Below are 24563 nucleotides of genomic sequence, written 5' to 3' on the forward strand. Positions count from 1 at the left end.
AGAACTGTTCTTCCTCTGGTTTATTATTTCTACAGTTCTCTTTGTTTATTTCCATTCTTTGGTTTCTTACCTGGTACTCTCGTGTTTGTTTTACTGGTGGTTCGGTTCTTGCTGCGTTCTTGTTTATTCGTTCTTCTGCTCTTCGCTCCACTAGTTTGTTAGTTCCTTCCTTGTCCTTAGATCCCCTTTAGTTTTTTATACTGTTTGTTTCCTTTAATATTTGTAGTTCTCTCCAGCCTCACTTTGAGTATAGTTTTCCCTCGTTTAGTTTTTTGTTCATTTTCCCGGTTAAGATTACTAGTATAGTTCTCTCTGTTCAGTTCTTCTCTGGCAGTTATCAGTATTTGGTTATTTGTTGCTGCTAGGCTTCGTTTCCACCGATCGTTTATGTTTTAGTTTATATTTATTTTAGGTCTTCGCTTTCTCTGCTTCCCCCGGTTAGTTCAGTATTTGTTGTCTCTTCCCTCAGTCTCCAGCTTTCTGGTTTCTAGTTTGTTTTAATGTTTTCAGTCTAGTTTAGTTCCCCGTGTCCCTGCGTCCCTCAGCGTTAGTCGTCATAGTAACCACTCATTCCCTCAGTCTCCACAGCCAGTTCCCACACCTGTTCCCTTGGCTTCCTCTCATTGGTCCCTCCTCTCCCTGCTTATATACCTGGTTGTTCTAATTATTCTCCGCTGGTTCCTCATTTCACGCTCGTCATGTTGTCACGTCTGTCCTTTGATTATGCTGCCTGTGAATCTCCTATGACTTTGTAAGTGTTTATCATTGAGCCTAATTAAAGAGATCTGTTTTCAGTATGTTGAGCCCAAACAACTGTTTGCATCTTGGTCCAAAACAACCTGAGACCGTGACACCTGCTAGGAACCATAAATATCCTTAACACTGAAACCACAAAGGGCCTCTGATTTTTAAATGCTTGTAGCTGCTTCTGGACTTCTTCCACTTTTTCTAAACTGGATCCAGACTGTTGTGTAGAACTAGTTTTAATTTGGTTATAAAACAATGTCTTGTTTCTGTGTCTCTGGGTCCTGCAGCTTTGGTAATAAACTTCTCCTACATAAGACATCCAGACTCAGGCTTACTCCTTACCTACATCCTCTCAGACGACTAATTATTTCTCGAACAGTATTCAGTTGTCAATAATAATTAAATGTGCAATAAATCTTAATACATGGTGGTATACAAGATCCAATTCTGTCCTTTGAGTAAGATGGGTGACACCAAGGCTGAATTTTAACATTAGTGGTTGTCTTTTTCATCCTTCAAATGAGAACATTTATACTCTTGGTATAAACTATCAGGATTATTAATGAACAGATGGTTAAACTTTAAGATATTTAAAGGCAAATATTGAATTAATTGTGTGACCACACCAACAGATACTTTTTTATTGTACCAAATCATCCTCGTAATGATACAATGTTTTGTGGGCTAAGCCCCCGATGATGAGAATGTATGGCTCCGCCCCTGGTGAGCCAAATAAAAGATGGAGGAAGATGGACCGTTGAGGTGCTTTAACTGCAAAGATTTTGTCACACAGCTCAGACGTGTAAAGGAAAGAGACGGTGTGCACGATGAGGAGAAGATCATCAGTATAAACAGAGAAATAAAAGCAGAAAACCTAAAGGCTGCAGTTATGGTGGGAACCAGTGAGTCATATGGGGGCTGTGAGGTAATGAAGAGGTGGAAGTTCAACAGACTAGAGTACGAAACAACATTTCGTACGCAGAGGCAGTCAAAGTGGTAAAACTAGAGAATGACATCCAGATGGAAACTAGGATGGAGGTAAAGGTAAACCAAACTAATGAAAATAAAATATACTGCTAAAAAAAATAAAGGGAAGACTTAAACAACACAATATAACTCCAAGTAAATCTAACTTCTGTGAAATCAAACTGTCCTCTTAGGAAGCAACACTGATTGACAATTAATTTCACATCTTGTTGTTCAAATGGAAAAGACAACAGGAGGAAATCTTTGGTGATTAGCAAGACACTCAATAAAGGAGTGGTTCTGCAGGTGGGACCACAGACCACTTCTCAGTACCGATGTTTTCTGGCTGATGGTTTGGTCACTTTTGAATGTTGGTGGTGCTTTCACACTCGTGGTAGCATGAGACGGACTCTACAACCCACACAAGTGGCTCAGGTAGTGCAGCTCATCCAGGATGGCACATCAATGTGAGCTGTGGCAAGAAGGTTTGCTGTGTCTGTCAGCGTAGTGTCCAGAACCTGGAGGTGCTACCAGGAGACAGGCCAGTACACCAGGAGACGTGAAGGAGGCCGTAGAAGGGCAACAACCCAGCAGCAGGACCGCTACCTCCACCTTTGTGGCTGGAGGAACAGGAGGAGCACTGCCAGAACCCTGCAAGATGACCTCCAGCAGGCCACAAATGTGCATGTGTCTGCACAAACGGTTAGACACCAACTCCATGAGGATGGTATGAGGGCCTGACGTCCACAAATGGGGGTTGTGCTCACAGCCCAACACCGTGCAGGACGCTTGGCATTTACCAGAGAACACCAGGATTGGTAAATTCTCCACTGGTGCCCTGTGGTCTTCACAGATGAAAGCAGGTTCACACTGAGAACATGTGACAGACGTGACAGAGTCTGGAGACACCGTTTGCATTACATATTAATGCAGTACTGTTATAGCACAAGTTGGGAAATATATTGTAATCATTGTACAAGATACAGTTGTTAATTTATGAACTGTCACTTCTGCTGCTAACTTATAGAAATCCATTTACCAATCTGACATTTGAAACTATTTGTTGTACATGATAGAAAATATCCTCCATAATTCTATTATTTAATTCTATTCTGATTTTGCAGGTATGGTTCAAGAGGCTGTGGATTTGCTGTTGAGAGGGAACTGGATGTGTTCCCTGAGGCAAGGCAAGCGACTGAATTGTGTGTTGATTAAAACATTGAGGAATATCTACAACAGGCTGTACAACAAAATGTACTACAACAGCCACAAGACTGGGAATCGGCCACAGAACTGTATTTAATGCTCAGACATAACCAGGTTTTAGACAAACTACCTGAACCTACATTTTTAATCTTTTGTTTCCTGTTCCTTCTGCTAAAATGAAAAGTGATATCTTATTAAGAACATACAAAACAACAAGTGGATTCAAACATTTAAAATGAACCGTGTATTGAGTCTAAACCCTGAAGTCAGACTTAACATTTCACATGGTGAATAAAACTCTGTAGCAACAAGTCCAGCATTTGTTTCAACTTGTCTATACTATAAACTATTTAGCTCTGAGAACCAAAAACAGCAAAAATATTTAACAAAACAGGAAAGTGGCTTTTAGCATCAATGTGTTACAATAGTACCTTACAGTGGTAGTATGCCAACAGCATCTGAACTAGACGGGAATCAGTCACTGACATTTGACCTTTGACATTCTGGATCCCAAAGTCCATGTTTGCCTTCAAAAGACTGTATGGTTCCAAAAGTGTCAACTTCAGTGTATTTGCAACTGGAAAAGAGGAAGGCGTGGAGGTGGCATTATGCCTGCTGGTGGAAGTGCTGCCAGACCTGCAGCAAACATCAACATCTCTTCCAGAGATACAGCCGTCATTTTTTCTGAAAGAAGCTAAACATTGTAGTTGTTGGACTCTGCATTTAGAACAATTCATTTTCTTATTTCTGAATTCCTTTAATTATAACTTTAAAAAACAAAATCGAAACACAACATATTTTTTATAATAACACAATCCGTCCTGCAAACCTTCAGATCAAGAAGATAATCTGACCAAAAGTTAAGTGTTTCGGCCTCCTTCTGCCGCCTGTTGCTTCCTGCTGGGCTGAGATCTGGTCTGAACATGGTCTCCAGGTCTGAAGCAGTCAGGGCCTTGGCAGAGAAGCATAAGACTGAGGACATGTGAATGCTGCTGCAATGCATGGAGGAAACCAAGACCTGCCAGTCTATCTTTCAATCTGTTGAGGAGAAATACATAAACAGTGTTTTATTTCATTTATACCATAGATATGAACTATTCCATATAAATGCCAAAGAGAGTTTCAGTTTAATATATTTGGACACATTTTAAATGAATAGTGTCATACAACAAGTAAAGCTCAGGTTTTTATGTAGGACCACTCATATACAAACCATTCACAGAAACCTTTAGTCAAATCTGTAGTACTTTTAAAAAGTAATCATGGAGCAGGAATGATTCTAGAGAACTTTTCATGTTCTGGTGGCAGAAAAACGTTATTATACAAATATTTCTTAGTGGATGATACAAGTGGTGAAACTTCAAATTTGGCCAGTATTGATATATTCCCAACATTTTACCCAGATTTCACCTTAAGAGGACAAAAAAATGAGTTAGCAACTGAAGATAAAAACCCCAAAAAATGAAGGAAAGAAGCTGGTTAACGTTGATATGATCCAGTAATCATTTATTGTTTCCCATCAGATAACATAGTTGTTACTTAATTAGCTTTTCATAATAAATAAAGGTCTCATGATATCAGTGGCTGTTGTAAACGATGCTTAAGATATAATTAATTAAGTAATAAGCTTTATAATAAGCGAATTAGTTTAAAAATATTTTCAGCCATTAATGGCAGACAGGTTATTACTCAGCGTTGAATGGTGCTGTGGTTTCTGTCAATGATCTACCATTTAAGATACTCCTCCATGAAAGCTTGCTTCTCACATGTCTTCACACCTCTGAGGCCTCCAGCAGTTTAGACATTTTGTAAAATTACATTTTGCAGAAATTCCTCTGATTCTGCTTCCAGGACCTATAGAACAAGTTTATTGTAAGGAAAACTACCAAAATATCAATTTGACCACTTTAGACGAGTACAGGATTAAAATGATTCCATTTGTGACTTCACATGGGTTGAGAGAGACTGAAATATGTCCTTTCAAAACCAGAAATAATTAATTGCCACAGATCTTCAACATCGTCTTCATCATCAATCACAATGGGTTCACCAGATGTGAAAATAAAAATACATAAGCACGCAGTTTCTAGAACCAAACATTTAATTTATGACCAAAGTCTCATGATCCCCTGTAATAATTACAGGAGATACTACACAGCTGTAACAGGAGCTCAGGACCCTGAGACATTCAGGGGTCCCGGTATTGCTTCTGTTATTCAAATCTATAACCTGAGAACACAAAAATGAGTGAGTGAAAATGAATGTTTGACCAGTTTAGAACTACTTTAATATCACAGTTTAAAGGATGGAGAGGAAAATCTGTGGATTGTGGTGCCAAATGAATGTCAGTTGAAAAACGTTCAGATTCTGCATTTTCCGTTGCTCACATCTAAAAATTGCTGTAAATGCAACAAAGAAAAAGACTTAAAAAGAGTTGGTACCTGTTGTGCATCATTTGAAAGCACAAGATTCCCAACACCAATCCTCAGAGGGCAAAGAAAAGCATTTATCATTGCATATTAGAAAAATATGCGGTCATGACATAAATTATGAGACCACCCTGTTTTATTTCAATGTTCTTATTATTTTATTGCCCTATAACTCCTCTGTGCATCATGTGGCTACAAACAAAAGAGAGAAAACAAACAAGGAGTTTGTGGCAGTGCAATATCATAACTATTGAAGTGATTTTGGTTATTCTCGCAACAGATTTTGTAGAAAATGAATAGAGAAGTTTTCAAAGTAAACTTTTATGAACTATTTCTGTTATTGTATTTGCCTAAATAAATGTACCTTTAATTGAACCAGACAGTAAAATGAACAAGACGCTGAAGGAATCAAGGGTTGTCTAATAATTATTTTCATGCCTGTATATTTGACACTTCAAAAATAAAAAAGCATCCAGATATTAAACAAGCAATACAAGCACTTTATAGAATATGTTCCATTAACCACATACAGGACAAGGAACCAAACTGCATAGCATTAATACATACTGCATGCAAATACAGTAAATGCTAAAATACTTCTGGTACACATACACACATCATGCTATGATATATTCTTAAAATATAACTTACTCTGTTTCAGCCACTTTTTGTAAAGGACTGCTTTCATCCAGAGGTTCCCATGGCTGAAGTAAAGACACACAACACATTTCACATAAAAACAGTTACATAGTTCTACGGAGCTGAAGTAAAAGGTAAATGGTGCTTGTGATCATCGAACAACCAAAACAAGAAGGACAGACCAAATACATTTAAACTGTACTTACCAGGGTGTCTGCAAGATCAAACTCTGAGGATGTTTTAATAACAAGTCTGACACATTTCCAACTCGTACTCGTCGTCTTCCACTTGTTGGACCACTTGTTTGCTGAATATTGGACCATTTGCACGTTGCTGGACGCCACTATGCCTTTCCAACGCCATCGGCCATTTTGTACCGCAGGATAGTCTGTCCTACAAAACCCAGCAGCCACTGCGGCTGATGAGACGGGGCCGCCCCAGGTCTGACGTCACAGGAGGCAATATAGGAAGGCGAACATTTGAAAGAAGCTGCTTTTCACGCTGGAAACCGGACCAGCAACTGAAAGGCATCAATTTCTGGAGAAGAGTCCCAAGTGGATTTAATTTATTCTCCTTCGTTGGCCAACAAAAAATTCATGAAAAAGGTTTCTGGAATGAGAAGGCCAGAAATTTCACTTTGCCGATCGAAAACGTGAGTTTAACACGTAACCAAAACCACGGAGTCTCAAGGAGACGCAACTTTCCCTCCTTGCTTGGTTCTAGTCGACTGCTGACGGTCAGATCATATTTTTCCTTTTCGCCAAGGAGGCCAAAGGACGAAGATTGACCTCTCTTCCCGAAGTTAACTGTAGACGCACATTAATTTCCAACTTTCCCCTTCCTCCTCTCTCCCTCTGCTCAGAAGGAAGACTTCAACAAAGTAAAACCCATCTTTTAATTTTATTTCTTTCTTAGAAATAGTCTGGGCAGGGTAGAGGAGGTTTTAGGGCGATTAGAGTCGCCATTTAGAGTCTAATGTGTTCTGAATTGTATGTGCATGTCATTGTTTTGAAACTTGCAGGTACTTTCGGAGGCCACCGTGTCTCGCAAGTGTGTCTTTACCGTGCGAACACCTGCGCGCAGGTGCGCTGTGAAACTGGACTGTTATAATAACCTCATGGTGAAAATCAACCATTTTCTTTGTCTTAAACTTCATGTTTTACTGATTTGCCGCCAAAAGGGTTTATGATCGTTTGTGTGGACTGAGTTTTACAACCTTGCTGGGGGAAGGTTTATGACTGCCCGTGTCCCGCTCAGCTACAGTTTGGGAGGGGCGCTCCCAAAGCTTCGTTCAACCACCTCACCTCAACTGGCTCCTCTCGATGTGGAGTGCTCGGCCACCCTATGGAGGAAGCTCATTTCAGCCGCTTGTATCCGGGATCTCGTTGTTTCGGTCATGACCCAAAGTTCATGGCCACTTTATTAGCTAGAAAATCATGTGATCAGATCCCCACTCTTACATTCATCAGACACAAAGCCAGACACATTGTCACATACTTCAGATCAAACAGCCAAGGAGAAGCTTGCTCAAGAGCAGCAACAGATGAGACGACCAACCCTGAAACTTATCAATGAGGCGCCAACACGCTGGACAGCACATATGAAATGCTGTCAAGACTACATGATGAGAAGGAACCAGTGATGGAATCTCTGGCTCCTCTAAAAACAGATTCGACTCCACTTACAGCTGATGAGTTTACCATCATAGCAGAAACATTTCTTGTGTTTGCTCCTTTCCATCAAGCTACAGTGGAGTTGTCTGAAGAGAGGTGAGTGTCAGGGTCAAAGGTCATCCCGATGATGAAAATACTCTATCTTGCACTAGAGCGTAATGCTTCAACGTTGCACACCCAGGCAGCCAGACACCTACATGAACACCTGAAGCTTCACAGACGCTGCTTCTAATCTGGAGTCATTAAGTGTTTGACCCTAGAAACACTTCTGGACCCCAGATTTAAATCACTCAGGTTCTGTTGTTCCTCCAAGTGCAATGAGGCCATCAGTAGACTGCGGTCAGAATGTGCATCTGGAATCGGACGCATCGATGAGCCCAAACCGGGACCGTCTTCACAACAGCTGTCTGCACCCACTTCAGGCATGATATTCAGCATTATTTGTTTGTTGTTGTTTGGAAATCATGTACTAAAAAGCTAATTTATTATTTTTTAGATAACCTTTGGCAACATCTCTACATCGAAGTGGGCAGGCAGACCAAAAGTGCCACAGCTGTTGCCATCCAGGAGGAGCAGAGATACCTGGCAGAGGGCAATAACGCCAGGTCCCAGGATCCTGAGAGATACTGGGACAACCAAAAGACAATCTATCCAAACCTCTTCTGGACCTTTCCTTACAATTTCTCTGCATTCCAGCCTCATCTGTGCCGTGTGAGCGGGTGTTTTCTACAGCCAGAGAAGTTCTATCAAAAAAAACGTAACAGACTCTATTTTAAAACGTTGGAAAAACTTATTTTTTTGAATAAAAATTTGTTTAAAAAATCCCAGTCCACAAGCATCCTCATTCACAACACTTAGATTTTTACGTTATGATACGTGTTCACATTATTTATTGACTGTATCTAAAAATATCCAAGATATTTTAAATTTAAATGAAGATATGAAATTATACAATATAACATACAATGACTTAGATTATACTATTGTGTACAAGATCATCAACTCAGTGTCAGTTGAGTCTGTCAACTAGGTTGCCTGCAGGGATTTTTAAGGTGCAGCAGAAGTCAGTATTCAGTGACACAGTTTCAATAAAATGTGGCAATGTGTCGAAATGCTTCATGACGCCTCGTCTACCCATCACTACTGGCCAGCCATGCACTCAAGAAGAAGAAGAAGTTGCTGGAACTCCCACGGCATAAACTAATAACTGATGTAGCAAAACATTGGAACAGTGCGTTTAACGTGCTGGAGATATTTTTATAGCAGCAAGAAGCTCCACTACTGGACCCTGAGGTTTGGAGGCAGGAAAAAGATCTGTGAACCTACAGAGACAGACGTAACAGCAGCAGAGGATGCTGCAAAGGCTCTGAAGCCACTAAAGAAAACCACCTTGGTGATTTCTCAGGAAGACACCCCAACTCTGTCTCTCACGGAACCACTGAGAACAAGACTTCTGCAGGAGATGCAACCAGCCCCAAATGACTCTGTGATGGTGAAGGAGATGATCAGGATCTCCAGAAAAGATAGATATTGTTCCCCATCATGCTGACATTGTAAGGCCTGTTTAATTTACATAGTTTTTTCTTTTTGCTATACACTACCAACTGCTTTATAAAAATGCTATCATCATAGATAAGATTTATTGTAATATTTTATGTTTTATCTGAAGGTACAGAGGCTTGAAGGAGGACCTCTCCATAGCTTCAGTTCTAGACCCACGCTTCAAGACCCTCATTTTCTATCTGAGGAGCGTGGATATTTCTGCTCATTTTTATTATTTTGCTTCTATAACAACCCCCACAGTGGGTTTGAAACTAACTGTTTAACCATTAAATTATAAAACTATTCTTTCCTATTGTGATCTATTTGCTCTCTAAACACATTATAAATGACATGAATGTCTTCTTCTAAAACGTCTCCCAACCATTGAGATTTTTATTGTGAAGTTAGAATTCGATTTGGGTTTCTAGATTTCTGTGGTTCAGGATTTTGTGGGGATAAGCTGAAGGGCTGCTGCTTCAGTGGTATAAAAACGTAAAGTACGGAAGCCTCGGTGGTTCTCTCGCTCACTTGCGAGTCGCAGATAGCGAACTAATTATGCCTTATTGACCTCTTTCATGATTCTTCCTTGGATGCCACAATCTGCAGGGTAGCAGCAGCCAACCTTCGCAAACATTTCCCCGTTTTCCACTGGCTCGTTTTAGCCGGATCAGCTCGGTTCGGATCGGCTCGGCTCGGTCCGTCTCTACTCCGTATGGTAACTGTTGGGTTTCCATGGACCTGCTGATGGTTGAAGATATGGCGGCTGAAGCTCCGCCTCCAGGCGTCAGGTTGCTGCGCTGCTTTAACGTTACTGAGTCACATTGTCACATTAACATAGATAAACTAAATACTAATAATGTTTGTATTATTGAATATGCAAGAATGTCTTTTATATGTTTTCTATTTTTAAATGGATCCACTGGGATAATGATCTGAACCACAGCCCAGCTAGAATGATATAAAATAAGGCTGAGGAGTTTTATTTTGAAGGGCAGGTGGCAGGAGAAGCAGATAGGAGAGACGCTGCTGTCTGGATGGTGAAGCTCCAGAGTTTACCTGAAGAAGTTAACATGTTGGGCTTTATGATTGTAACAGGTGGCACCACCAGGTGTCGCAGCCTCCACAGCTTGAGCCTCCATAAAAGGGAAGCTGAAAGGGTGCTGGCCAAGTGTTAACTTCCTGTGTGTGAGACCAGGTGTGTGTTGGGCCCACGTGTTCCAAAGTTTGCTGGCTGTGGTAGGTTTGGAGGAAAATTGTTTTAAATGGATCTTCTTAATAAGTCTGTGCTGACATGGTGTTTTCTACAGGGCCGCATTATTGATGATGTTCTGGTGGTAGCGTTACCTGGGCGTGTGGTTGTTTGATGCCGCAGGGCTGCACCAGATCTACTACATCAAGGTTGACTTTAGAGTGCTGGTTTATACCATGCAGTTTTATCACTGCTTCCTGCTGTCCTTTGATTTTCTCTTTTGTTAGTCCGCCCAGTTTGGATTGTTTGTCTCCTTTTAGTGCTTGTGAGGGCGGGCTAACAACCTTCCATTTATTTTGTTTGTTTTGTTCTCTGTTTGTTCTGGGGTCACTTCCTGAATACTTGTATCCCATGACGCTGTTAATCCTAAATATCTGAGACCCGATCCTGTTTGGTGTGATCTTGAGTTTGGATTGCATGTGATCGTTTTGCAGTGAATCGAGTGCATCTTAAGTCTGCAGTGAGCATTGTAGTGGTTTATGCGGGTTTGTCCGCCTGAAGTGGTGTTTAAATTTGGGTTGAACATCATCGGATTGACAACAAATGGGTAAAAGTAACGGGAAACCCTCTTATCTGTGTAACAATAAATACTGTTAATTAACTTCATTCTGGTTGTTGTTTGTTGCCTCTTTGGCTTGATTGGGTCATGACATGAGAAAGTTCTTGTCTCAGCCATGGCAATCAGGAGGACCAGGACTTTAAAGACCAGAACCAGGGACTTCTGACCACGGTGAAGGCAGTTTTAGGTTGGATGTTGGATCTTCGCGCTCCATTGATTCAGCGGGTCTTCCTACAGTTTGACCCGATGCATACAGTCTGATTACAGGCAGCTGCTCTCTGCCTGCTCCCTCCTCCTGCAGACGCTGGTTCGGACCATCAATAAATGTCCGATCCAAACCCACTGTTTCATGGTGGTTTTGTTTGTGCGTCTGAACAGCTGATTTTATGTGTGATCAGCTGGTTTAGGATGTTATTAACTACAGCGCCCCCTACCTGCTCAGAAAGCTGATGTGTGATTCTATTCTTTCAGCCTTCAGGCTGGTTTATGATTAAATAGAAAAATTATATTTGGGTTTGACCCACTCCGGCCATTGTGGTCCTGTTGAGTTTTATTAACTTTTTCCAGCACTACCTCCTGAAAAAGCCTCTCATTTCTCCTGGCCAATCAGTGAACAGCAGTCTGTTATGACGCCTCCTCATGGAGGCGGGAACGCTCCTGCATGTGGGCGTGGTTTAAGCGCCTCCGGTGGACACGCCCCCAGCGTTTCAGAGCTGAGAAATCTTATTGTTTTATAACTTATGAGACCTAATTTCTATATGCTTAGCGGTGTTTTTAATCAAATTTAGCTGCGTGATTATTAGCACATATTTCCATGGTGTGCCAAACTCAGAACACATTTATTGCTATTTTATGTGGACTTATGCAATGTTAAAGGACTGTATACGATGGATGTTCATATAAGTAGAAAAATGAATAAATCTGAAAACTATGAGCAGATACTCTAATGAATTGTTTGTGTACTTCTACTTATTACTAATTCAATATTGAAGCATTTGAATCAATATTGAATTAAATCGATATTGAATCGAATTGTGACCCAAAGAATCAAAATCAAATTGAATTGTCAGGTTCTTAACAGTACCCAGCCCCATTGGCTTATACATATGTTCCTATCATGAGTTAATTAAAAGAAATCAATGTTACTTCTAAACAAATATTTATTCTGCATATTGACAGACAAAATCATTGGACATGTAAATAAAGTACATAAATGATCTTCTTCCATGCAGGACTATGAACAGAGTAAGAAGTTAAAGCTTCTTTGCTTGTCTTTGCTGTATGTCCTGCTGATAAACCAATAAATCAAGCTGCAACAAAGCCATAAAACCCTCAGTTAAACGTGTTCATCAGATCAGGGCGCGAGCCTACAGTTAATATCATTAATACTGTAGAAAACGATGCCAGTGGTGGAATCACGTTGAACAAATGAAAGGCCTGCATCTAGAAAAACAGCTGAACTTTGCATGTTGGATGACCTTTAGTGACCCCTGATAACTTTTATTAACTTTAAAATGATTGCCGCACAAACTGTTACTGACAGTGAATTTGTTCAAAGCTCTTCTTCGTATGTTTGCAACAAATATTTGTAACGTTAACACATTTGTTCCAGAACTCAGTGGAAGTAATGTTCAGTACGGACTCTTCAAAGTGTGGCACAACCAAGAAAGGACTCTGCTTATCGTGGGTTTCTGCATTTCACCGTCTTCATATAGGGCTTAAGTCAAGTATAAGAGATTCATGTCAAGTATTATGGTGAAGTTATGTGTTAAGTTCAGTTTTTTTATCCGCTCATTTACAGCAGTCAATGAGATGTGTTCAAGGTGTCTCTGTTAATTTGAGTTTCCATGTAAAAGTGATGACACCTTTTATGTTTGTAAACTTAACATGTAGCCTACTAGGTTTATATTGTTCAGTGTTATTATAAAGCATGCTACATGAGGTCTAAGTGATTGAAGTTTATTGAATGTATAATAAAGGAATTATTGGTTCCTGTTTAGGAATTGTTTTGTTCCTAAATGCAATTTTTATTTCATTAGTTTTCACGATGGCAACGCTGGGTAAATAAACCATCTGTATATAAAGAACTTGTCCTCCTGGTTACTGACGGTTCTTCTACCTGAAAAGGCTTCAAGTTCTCTATAATCAATACTGATCAAGGTCTGCAGACTGGATCAAGGTTCCTTTGATGATCCATCAGAACCTTCACTGAGATCTTCTCTCTGATCCAAAGTCAGATTGGATCAGTAATCAAAGATGGATCAACAAACTGATCAGACTGATTGATCAGCCATCAGAGGAGTGGGATCTGTGGAGCTGGTTCTGGTCCTGATGTCCTCCGGTTGGTTCTGGACCGGAACTGTTGCTGCTGAGGAGACAGAAGACAGTCAGTCAGAAGACAGATGGACAGAAGATAGATGGACCAAGAGACAAACCTTTGACTTTGAGCTGAACTGTTTTCCGTCTCCTGATGTTCTTGCTGTAGACGTCACATCTGTACTCTCCACTGTCTCTCTCTGTGGGACGTCTCAGAACCAGACTGAGGTCTCCAGTTTTCAGCAGGTCTTCATTCATTTTTGTTCTGGTTCTGTAGAACCGGTTCTGTTCTTCATGATTATCAGAACCGCTCATATACACGTGGACTATATTCTCTTTATTGTCCCTCCACTTCACTCTAGCATCTCCTGGCAGCTCAGGTGTTGTTCTGAACGGCAGCAGGACAGACTCCGCCCCCTCCTCCACCTCCACCTGACAGTCTGAGAGAACAACAAAGAGGAAGATGAGCTGTAGAGACAGCAGCAGCAGCAGCTCTTCATCACTTTATTGACTGATTGTGTAGAAAGCTGAAAGACAGACGGTTGCACAGACCAAAAAAACAAACCTTTAACTTTGAGCTGGACCGTTTTCTCTCTCAGAACTTTTCCCTTCCTCCAGACTCTACATCTGTACTCTCCACTGTCTCCATCTGTGGGACGTCTCAGAACCAGACTGAGGTCTCCAGTTTTCAGCAGGTCTTCATTCATCTTTGTTCTGTTTCTGTAGAACTGGTGCTGTTCCTCAGGCAGATTAGAACTGCTCATATACATATGGACCTTCCTGTCTTTACTGTCCCACCACCACACTACAGCATCTCCTGGCAGCTCAGGTGTTGTTGTGAACGGCAGCAGGACAGACTCCGCCCCCTCCTCCACCTCCACCTGACAGACTGAGAGAACAACAAAGAGGAAGATGAGCTGTAGAGACAGCAGCAGCAGCAGCTCTTCATCACTTTATTGACTGTTTGTGTAGAAAGCTGAAGGCCAGAAGAAGATGAGAGCAGAAGGTAACAGAAAGGTTCTGCAGATTCAATTCAAAAATACTTTAATTTATACCAAAGGGAAATTAAATGTTCTTGATGCAAGTTTCTTCAAAGAGCCGTCCTGAAGAAGCCTCTGACTGAAGACACAGTTGTTGTACAAGAGTCTGATGAAGATGATGCTGAGAGTAATGTTCTTCATTTTATGAAAAATCTTTCTTTTAAACTATGATCTCCAGAGGTTCCAGAGGAGTCCCCAGAACAGAGTCAGCCTTCTTTATCTGCTTGTTGAGCTGTTTGAGGTCCCTGGGTCTGATGCTTATCTTCTAGACTTACCCCTCGGTTCCACTGGAAGTGGAGGCGGTGCTGCTGCCAGGCACCTGTTCCACCAGGAGCGTTTTCAGAGCAGAGCGACTCTGCGCGGTTGGACTGTGATCACGCAAGGATTGCGTCATCGCGTGATAGTAGTGTACATGCTGGCTTTAAATAGAATAATAAACTAGATAAAAAGTAGAAGATAACTCATGCAGCATTTAAAATGGGGCGAAAATAATATGTTTAACTTGTTATACGATGTCAATACGGAATTTCTTGTAAATTTCAGCCCATAGTTTCTCTTTCCTGCAGTTATCTTTATAAAAGGGATGCGATGTCATATAAAATGGTGTGTTTTTCCACCTCATAGATAAATGTCTCGTCGTCCATGGTTACAAGCATCGAGTGAGATCCTATGATGACTTGGTGCTGGAGCCACAGGTAATGACGCTGACGTTTCAAAAACGCGATCCAAAGTCTGCACATGTTGTCTTTTACTTGTAAACTCGACCGGATCCACTTTGCTTTTCATGAACAGACTTCCTGCCTGGACAATCTGGTGCGGCATGTGGCAAAAATACAACAGCTGCGTATTTTATGCCCCTTTTCCACTGGCTCGTTTTAGCCGTTGAGGTTCTGCACCACTGGGTTTGGCTCTACTCGGTACGGTACCTGTTGTGTTTCCACTGACCCCCAACGGCTGAAGCTATGGCGACTGAAGCCCCGCCTCCAGCCATAAGTGTAGAGGCTGTGCTGCTATTAATGTTACTGTGTTACATTAAAGTAATCTGCGTGAAATGATAAAAAATAAATAGTAAATAAAAACATAAATAAACTAAATACTAATGTTTGTATTAATGTATATACAAGAATGTCTTATTTGTGTTTTATGTCTAAAATGATCCACTGGGATAATAATCTGGACCACAGCCCAACAAGAACTTATAAAATAAAGCTCAGAGGTTCTGATGCGAGGGGCTGTGGTAGGAGAAGCAGAGAGGAGAGACGCTGCTGTCTTTGGAAGCTCCAAAGTTTGCCTGAAGAAGTTACAGTTTTGGGCTTTATGACAGTTTTTGTCCTTTTTCTTTTCTGTCAGCCCTCAGTCATGGTTTATGACCCGTAAATGGTAAAATTACATTCATGTCCTGCTCTGGCCACTGTGGTCTTTAATATTATTATAGTTGTTCCTGAGTTTTATTAACTTTTACCTGAACTGTCTCAATGAAAACCTTCTCATGTCTCCTCCTCCCACGGCCTATCAGCGAAATCAGTCTGGTCACATCACACGTAGTCCCGATTCAGCCCCGGTTGTACCTGCTCAGGAGCAGGGACCAAAAAAGTAGGTAGCAGTACGGAAAAAACTGTAATAGAAACGCTTGCAAAGCGAGCCGAGTGGAGTCGAGTAGGGCCAAATCGAACCACTGGAAAAGGGGCATTAGAGAAGAGGCGAACGCCGGCACATGTGGGACGCTTCAGAAATACACCGTGGCGCACCGGGTGGAACAGTTTTGACTGGACCTGAACTAGAGTTACTGCAATCAGCTGCGAAGGCGTGGTGATCCACACCCTTTCTACATCCAGTGGAACCAAGGAGTTGTAGAAGATACACAGCATCTTGCTGCAAACACCATCTACACTTCTTGTAGACTGCTTGTCCAGGTAAACATCGAGGTATTTATACTCCTCCACCACCTCCTCTTCTTCTCCCAGGATAGAAATAGTTTTTGACTTATTCCTGTTTCTCTTAAAATCTACAATCATCTCCTTTGTTTTAGCCACGTTCAAGATGAGATGATTGTTTCCACACCATGCCACAAAGAGGTCCACCACCTTCCTGTACTCAGCTTCTTTTGGAACTTCATTCCCAATTAAATATTATCCAAAATAGCTGTTTTCCAGTTACTTTGGACCTGGAACTCCAGTCCAGATGAACTCCCAGCCATCAACATCCCATAATAAGCAGCGTGAGTTGGTGGACCAATCAGGATGAGGTTCTGTGTGTTTGTGACAGAATCTTGAGGACCAGTTCAGTTTGGTTCTGTCAGACCTTCAGCAGTAGAGGACTTGTTTAAATGAGCAACATTTTGTCAGTAGAACCGAGCCATGAGTCACCTCTGGTTCTGGTTGCTTTCATCATGTAATCTCTGAGATCTTCTCTGGACTCTGTGGACTCACCTGTTGGTACCGAGTGGTTCTCTGGTTCCACTGATGAAACACAAACATCTGATTACTGTTGGAGGTCCAACTAGTTAATGAGAACCAGATAGAAATGTTCCTGTGCTGATCCAAACAGTTCCCTTGGAAGAACCTATCAGAACCTGGGCCTCAGTTCTTCTGCTATCATGTGAATTTAGTGAGAAATGCAGCAAATCTTGATGTGATGTTGGTTCTGCTGATTTCAGGACAAATGTTCCTGTCAGATGTGAAACCAGCGGTTCTGGTTCTAAAGCTGCAGGAACTTAAATGCTGATGTTTCTCTTCTGATCCGTCTGTCGGTTCTGAACCCAAACCCGTTTCTCCAGCAGTGGAAATGGTCCCGAGTCAAAGCGTCCAGCTGCTTCTTCAGTCCCACCAAAGCTTCCATTGATCAGATTAGTGTTTGTCATGAGAAGTGATGAAAACCTGGAGCTGGAAACTGGTCCCTGTCTGGACTGGACCTCTGCCTCCTGCACTGGTTCCTCATCTTCATCATTCTAATGTGTTGCTATGGAAACATGCTGCACTCATTACATCACATTTACTTTGACTCTTCCACCTTCTAATGAGCCTCTGATCACTATTGATCACAACTAATCAGCTGATTGGAAAAATACAACAACATCAGATTTAAACCACTGACCTTTGACCTGGAGATGAACTTGTTTCTTCATCAGGATGTTTCCCTCCCTGCTGGAGACGATGCAGGTGTAGATGTTACTGTCTCCATCTGTGGGATGTTTCAGAGTCAGACTGAGGTCTCTAGTTCTCAGCAGGTCTTCATTCATCTTGGTTCTGGTTCTGTAGAACTGGTTCTGTTCTTCAGGATGATCAGAACCGTTCTCATACACATGGACCTTATCTCTTTCCTTGTTTATCCACTCCACCTTAGCATCTCCAGGCAGGTGAACTGTGGTTCTGCAGGGCAGCAGGACAGACTCCACCCCTGAATCCACCTCCACCTTGTAATCTGAGAGGACAACAAAGGACAAGATGAGTTGGACAGACAGCAGCAGGAGGTCTGATGGTCACATGACTGTCTCCTCCTTGTCTCTGAGTCTCATGTTGGTGGAGGACTCTCAGGATGAAGAAGGTCCAGCAGGTTGTTTGAGGACGTGGACCAACCAGGTGACCTGAGCTCACCTGACGTCTGTCTTCTGTCTGACAGAAACCAGTTTAAACCAGTTTCTGATGAAGACGTATTTTCTTCTTCAGGACATTTGGAGGAGCTACCAAAGAAGGAGTCAGAAACTACTAAGGAACCAATCAGATGGATGGATGAGTGAGAAGATTGTGGAGCAGATGATGATCAGAGAGCTGAGAACCCTCTGAGATCCTGAGTTCATGAACCATGATGGAAGCATCAGGTCAGAGATATCTGTCCAGCTTCTGATGAAGATCTGGGAATCAGCTGCTGACTGACAGCAAACGTTAATCATTTGTGAAGCATGAATAAAAAGAATGAAGTAATGGTTTTAAACTGTAAATGAAGTGAACGCTGTAACTAAAAGTTTGAGCAGCACTGATGTAAGAAATATATGTAGGTAAATTTGTCTCAATATTATTCAATCAGAAAAAAACTAATCTCAATCAAAAAATATTAAGTTGTGATCAAAACTTTCAGAGTTGTAACAATTATAAAAATAAAAAAAATAGAATATTTTATTTTGGGGAGAAAAAAAAAATTGTTTGAAAAAACTTTTTTTGATTAAAATAACTCATTTTTTCTCATGAAGAGAAAAAAGTTATTTGCAAAACATAAACGTTTATTTGCGCAGGTCAAAAATCTTTGGTTACGACTCTCGCTCTTTTGGTTTTGACGCTCTCTGTTTTTGGTTGAACTCAAAGAATTTTGAGTTCTGGGAACATGAACATCCTGGGCGGAGCTTAAAGACGAACGCTGTAAGACGTTTTCCTATTGGTTAGCACTGACTAAAGCAGCAGACTCTGATCCCCCCCACCTCTGAACTTCTGCTCAAACTGCAGGGCTTGCAGCGTCGCTTCAGTGAGGAGACATCAACTGTACAGAAGAAAACTGCGGTCAAGTGAGCAAACAGTCAGAAATACGCGGTGACGTCAGCCGACACCAGCTCTCTCTTAAAGATTAGCGTCACACATACAAGGTGCTTTACGGTAATGGAGCAGAAAGGACCCGATCCTGGCAACGGTTGAGAAAATAAGAGGAAAACAGAAAAGTAACCTACAGAACATTTATATTAATTACATTTTTACAACTTTCACATTCATGTTTTATGTAAAAGAATAAATATTTAATAATTTACCGTACAGTTTTGGAGAAATACACAACTCAATGTACCTCAAAATGCTCAACCATTATATGCATTTGTCCCACTTTCAAGAATTTATTTCTCCAAAACCATGAGAGGTGACAACACAATCTCTTCAGATTATATTAGAGGGTCATATAAAAAAGATGGCGCTGACAATGGCAGCCTCGGAGATTCGCTCTCTCTTTGTTTTTGTATTTTGTGTGTTTTTATGTTTTTCAAGCCACAATCCTGTGGTCTCATTCAGTAGAGAGGAACTTCTCAACATCAGAAAGTCCTCTCTTGGGATTTTTTCACCATCTTTTATCGATCCGAGGTTCACTGAGCTCCTGGCAAGCAGAACTGCAGCTCTATACGGGATTCTGCGCTGAAAACGTTGGAGGGGAAAGCATGCTGGCGCGCTGGTAAAGCTCCGCTAAAGAGGACTTCGTACACCACTGCCTTCAATCCACATGGCAAATGTCCGCTCTCTAAACAAGATGGACTAGTTGCTTCTTCTCACCGGTAAAAACTCAGACCTCCACGGATCAGCGCTTCTCTGCTTTACTGAGACATGGCTAAGTGAAAACATCCCGGACCGAGCACTGTTGATGCCGGACTTCCAGCTGTTCAGAGCGGATCGCAGCGCGGAGCTATTGGGGAAAAGGCGAGGAGGCAGAATCTGCTTTTATATAAATGAAGGTTGGTGCAGAGACGTAAAAGTGCTGGAAAAACATGTAGTCCTGATCTGGAGTCATTTTCCATAATCTGTTTATTTATGTTTTATTCACCGAGAGAGTTTTCCTCGTTTATAATAATCAGCTCATATTTTCCACCACATGGCTGCACTTCTGCTGCTGAAAAACATCTTGCTGAGCTGATTACAGACCTGGAGAAAAAATACACAGACTCTTTCATCATAATACTGGGAGATTTTAACAGAGAAAACCTCTCAAATGAACTCCCCAAATACAGACAGCATATTAAGTGTCCTACCAGAGACAAAAACACACTGGACCATTGTTACACAGCTTTAAAGGACTCATATCATGCTGTTACCAGGGCTGCTCTGGGTTTTTCAGATCATTATCTAATCCACCTCATCCCAACCTACAGACAGAGACTAAGAGCTTCCAAACCCAAGGTTCACACTGTTAAGAAGTGGACTGAGGAATCAAAGCAGATGCTACAGGCCTGCTTTGAATGCACAGACTGGACTGTTTTTGAAACTTCAGCCACTGACTTAAACCAACTAACTGATGTGGTGACATCATACATCAGTTTCTGTGAGGACATGTGTGAGCAGACCAAGACCTTCTGCACCTTTGGGAACAATAAGCCATGGTTTACTCCACACCTCAGGAATCTGCGCAGGGAAAAGGAAGAAGCTCACAGCAGTGGAGATTGGGCGCGGTACAGGCAGGCCAGGAACAAACTAACAAAAGAGATCAAAGCAGCTAAGAGAAGCTACAGTGAGAAGCTGAAGAACATCCTTTCTACTGGTGACACTTCAGCTGTATGGACTGGTCTGAGAAACCTGACTGCCTACAAGAGCCCCTCCACCCATCCTGAACAGAGTCGTCTCCTGGCCAACCGTCTGAATGGCTTCTACTGCAGACATGACAAGAAGCCATTCACACCTCAAACCATCTCCTCTACATCCCATTCAGGAACAAATTTGACCCGTAAAACAACCAACCCCCTACCTTCAGATCCTCTGCCTGCACTAAAGATCTCCGAGGAAGATGTAAACAGGCTCTTTCAGCGCATGAAAACAAAGAAAGCTGAAGGAACTGATAACGTCTCCCCATCATGTCTGAAAGCCTGTGCAAATCAACTCGCTCCGATCTTCACAAGGATCTTCATCAAGTCACTGGAGAAATGTGAGGTCCCCTCCTGCCTCAAACGATCCACCATCATCCCAGTTCCCAAGAAACCCACCATCCTAGGATTAAATGACTACAGGCCTGTAGCCCTGACGTCTGTGGTCATGAAATCCTTTGAGTGGCTGGTGTTGAAGCACCTGAAAGACATCACAGGCCCCCTGCTGGACCCCCTGCAGTTTGCTTACCGAGCAAACAGGTCGGCAGATGATGCTGTTAACTTAGGTCTACACTTCATCCTGCAACACCTCGACCTTCCAGGGACGTACGCCAGGATCCTGTTTGTAGACTTCAGCTCGGCCTTCATCACTATCATACCAGACATCCTCCACCAGAAGCTCACACAGCTCAACGTCCCAGCCTCCACCTGTCAGTGGATTAACAGCTTCCTGACAGACCGACAGCAGCAGGTGAGACTGGGGAGCATCTTCTCCCAATCCAGATCAATAAGTACTGGTGTCCCCCAGGGGTGTGTTCTATCCCCACTTCTCTTCTCTCTGTACACAAATGACTGCACCTCATCGGACTCGTCCGTGAAACTCCTTAAGTTTGCAGATGACACCACTGTCATTGGACTGATCCAGGACAGTGATGAGTCTGCATACAGACAGCAGGTGGATCGGCTGGTACACTGGTGTGGTCAGAACTACCTGGAACTCAACCCACTCAAGACTGTGGAAATGGCGGTGGACTTTCGGAGAACACCACCCCCATACACCCCCCTCACCATCCTCAACAACACTGTATCGGCCGTGGACCACTTCAGGTTCTTAGGAACCACCATCTCTGAGGACCTGAGATGGTCTTCACACATAGACACTGTTTGAAAGAAGGTCCACCAGAGACTGTACTTCCTGAGGCAACTCAAGAAGTTCAACCTTCCACAGGAGCTGCTGGTGATCTTCTACACTGTCTTCATCCATCTCAGTGTGGTTTGGTTCATCCACAAAACAGGACAGGTCCAGACTGCAACGAATAATCAGGAATGCAGAGAGAATAATCAGGGCTGACCTTCCCTCCATCCAGGACTTATACAGGTGTAGGGTCAAGAAAAGAGCTGCCAAAATCTCTGCAGACCCCACACACCCTGCACATAAACTGTTCAGAGTTTTACCTTCAGGTGGCGCTACAGAGCACTGTTCACTAAAACCAGCCGCCACAGAGACAGTTTCTTCCCCCAGGCTGTTTCTCTGTTGAACATTCAATAGAGAACAAAACAACAGCATACAGATGTTGCAAATGCACCTTTTTATTATATATGTGTCTATTGTACATTGTAAATATGTATATTCTGTAATGCAAAAACAGAACAAAAGAGCAAAGTGTACCGGAGTCAAATTCCTTGTTTGTATGTACGAACTTGGCAATAAAGCTGATTCTGATTCTGATCTATATTATAACCAGAATTAGTATTTCATAATTTCACTGTAGGTTTCTGGAGAAATACACAATTACCCCAACAAAGTACCACAAATGCTTCTTTTTTTGGTGAGGTTGATGAGATCCTGGGAAGTGGTCTGGACAGCTTAAAGTGCAAGAGTATCCACATCTGCTCTGACCTTTCCTGGACCGGAAACGCCCCTCGCCTGTTGAAGAAGGTACAACAACAGCTCTTCTTCATCTCCTCAGCTGCTTACTGATGTCTACAGGCCACGGTGGAAAGCACTCTGTGTCTCAGCATGACTGTGGTGTGGGAACTGCACAGGAGAGGAAGGAAGTATCACGGGTTGTGAGGACAACACACAGGATTATGGGATGCCGTCTGCCTGACATGGACTCTGTTTTATACTACACTTGGGGTAGTTGTGTATTTCTCCAAACCTTTACAGTGAAATTATGAAATACTAATTCTGGTTATAATATAGATGACCCTCTAATATAATCTGAAGAGATTGTGTTTTCACCTCTCATGGTTTTGAAGAAATAAATTCCTGAAAGTGGGACAAATGCATATAATGGTTGAGCATTTTGAGGTACATTGAGTTGTGTATTTCTCCAAAACTGTACGGTAAATTATTAAATATTTATTCTTTTACATAAAACATGAATGTGAAAGTTGTAAAAATGTAATTAATATAAATGTTCTGTAGGTTACTTTTCTGTTTTCCTCTTATTTTCTCAACCGTTGCCAGGATCGGGTCCTTTCTGCTCCATTACCGTAAAGCACCTTGTATACGCGACGCTAATCTTTGAGAGCTGGTGTCGGCTGACGTCACCGCGTTTTTCTGACTGTTTGCTCACTTGGCCGCAGTTTTCTTCTGTAGAGTTGATGTCTCCTCACTGAAGCGACGCTGCAAGCCCTGCAGTTTGAGCAGAAGTTCAGAGGTGGGGGGGATCAGAGTCTGCCGCTTTAGTCAGTGCTAACCAATAGGGAAACGTCTTACATCGTTCGTCTTTAGGCCCCACCCAGGATGTTCATGTTCCCAGAACTCAAAATTCTTTGAGTTCAACCAAAAACAGAGAGCTTCAAAAACAAAGATTTTTGACATGCGCAAATAAAAGTTTATGTTTTGCAAATAACTTTTTTCTCTTCGTGAGAAAAAATTTGTCATTTGGTTACGGGGTTGCAGGTCAAAGAGGCCAGCAGATGGCTCAGGACTGAGGTGATGATGGCATGTCTGATATGGACATGACTCGGGAAATTCCAGAAAAAGATCACTTTATGTCATGGGTGACCAATGGGACAGCCATGGCAACGACCACTGGCCAATGAGCACAAAGAGTTTGGTGGAAATGCTCTATAAAATGGGCAAGAATAGAAGAACTAGTTGGTTGTTTCCTCGCAGAAGACCAGCGAACAAGATCGGAGAGACGCTACAGATGGAAAAGGAACAGAGACACAGCCCAGCTGATCGACTGCATTAAAAAGAGGATCAACCCGTTTGCCTTAGAAGGACTGTGCCTCAAGATTAAGAATCTGATTTCATCTAAAGTCTTTTTATCCAGACAACAGAAGTGAACTTGATCAGTGAACAGCTGATTGCTCTAGGTTTCAGGCTTCTGGAAGTCCTGAATCAACCTCATTTATGTCTCCGGGTTTCCTTCAACTCTTCAGCCTCTGGAAACTACTGTCTTCAGAGACAAATAACAACAAAGATCCTGTTTAACCATTGAAGTCTGGAGCATCAGTACCTGCCACTTAGAGGAAGAAAACTGAAGATTAAGTCGAATTCCCTTCAAGAAACCACTCGTTGTTACCAGAAGAAACGTCTCCATCAGGTGGATGGATGAGCCTCCGTCTTCAAAGCCTCTCCAAACTCACTAGTTACAGTATCAGGGAAAGACAGGTTGAGTTGATTGATTCATTTATATTATTGAAATTATTTTGTGTTGCCTAATTGAAGCTGTTACTGACCCCTGCAAAAGCGTTACTAATTAAAGAAAGCATATAAAATTCTAGTTAAATTGTGGACATTCAATTATTTGAGTCACTGTATTGTTGGTTTTTCATTGGTGGTAAAAAGTCTTGTTGCCTGGTTCTAAGATATTTTAGGAGGTTTTTATAGGTTGCCTTAGTCAAGTTTGTTAAAACAGCGCCCTTGGGACTCGTGCTGAGCCACTAAAATTAACCTAGCCCACATACCAAGAGCCAGTTGT

General features: G+C 42.0%; 1 protein-coding gene and 1 long non-coding RNA gene across 6 annotated transcripts in view; one reads left to right on the forward strand and one right to left on the reverse strand.

The window, feature by feature from the left end:
* Positions 1-24563, reverse strand: part of LOC124880561 — a 103814-nt gene that overhangs the window by 59496 nt on the left and 19755 nt on the right. For 4 of the 5 annotated variants that reach the window (XM_047385798.1, XM_047385797.1, XM_047385796.1 and 1 more), the window contains exon 4: positions 17460-17786. The exons of the other annotated variant lie outside the window; for it this stretch is intronic. In XM_047385798.1, coding sequence (XP_047241754.1) covers positions 17460-17786 — 327 coding nt within the window. The remainder of the gene's footprint in view (positions 1-17459; positions 17787-24563) is intronic. 5 annotated transcript variants of the gene reach the window in all.
* LOC124880646 lies at positions 10391-15404 on the forward strand. Its single transcript, XR_007041403.1, has 3 exons — positions 10391-10438; positions 14991-15061; positions 15159-15404. It is a non-coding gene; the product is annotated as an uncharacterized LOC124880646 (long non-coding RNA).

This window comes from Girardinichthys multiradiatus, chromosome 14 (assembly GCF_021462225.1).
Source record: "Girardinichthys multiradiatus isolate DD_20200921_A chromosome 14, DD_fGirMul_XY1, whole genome shotgun sequence".
Lineage (NCBI taxonomy): Eukaryota > Metazoa > Chordata > Actinopteri > Cyprinodontiformes > Goodeidae > Girardinichthys > Girardinichthys multiradiatus.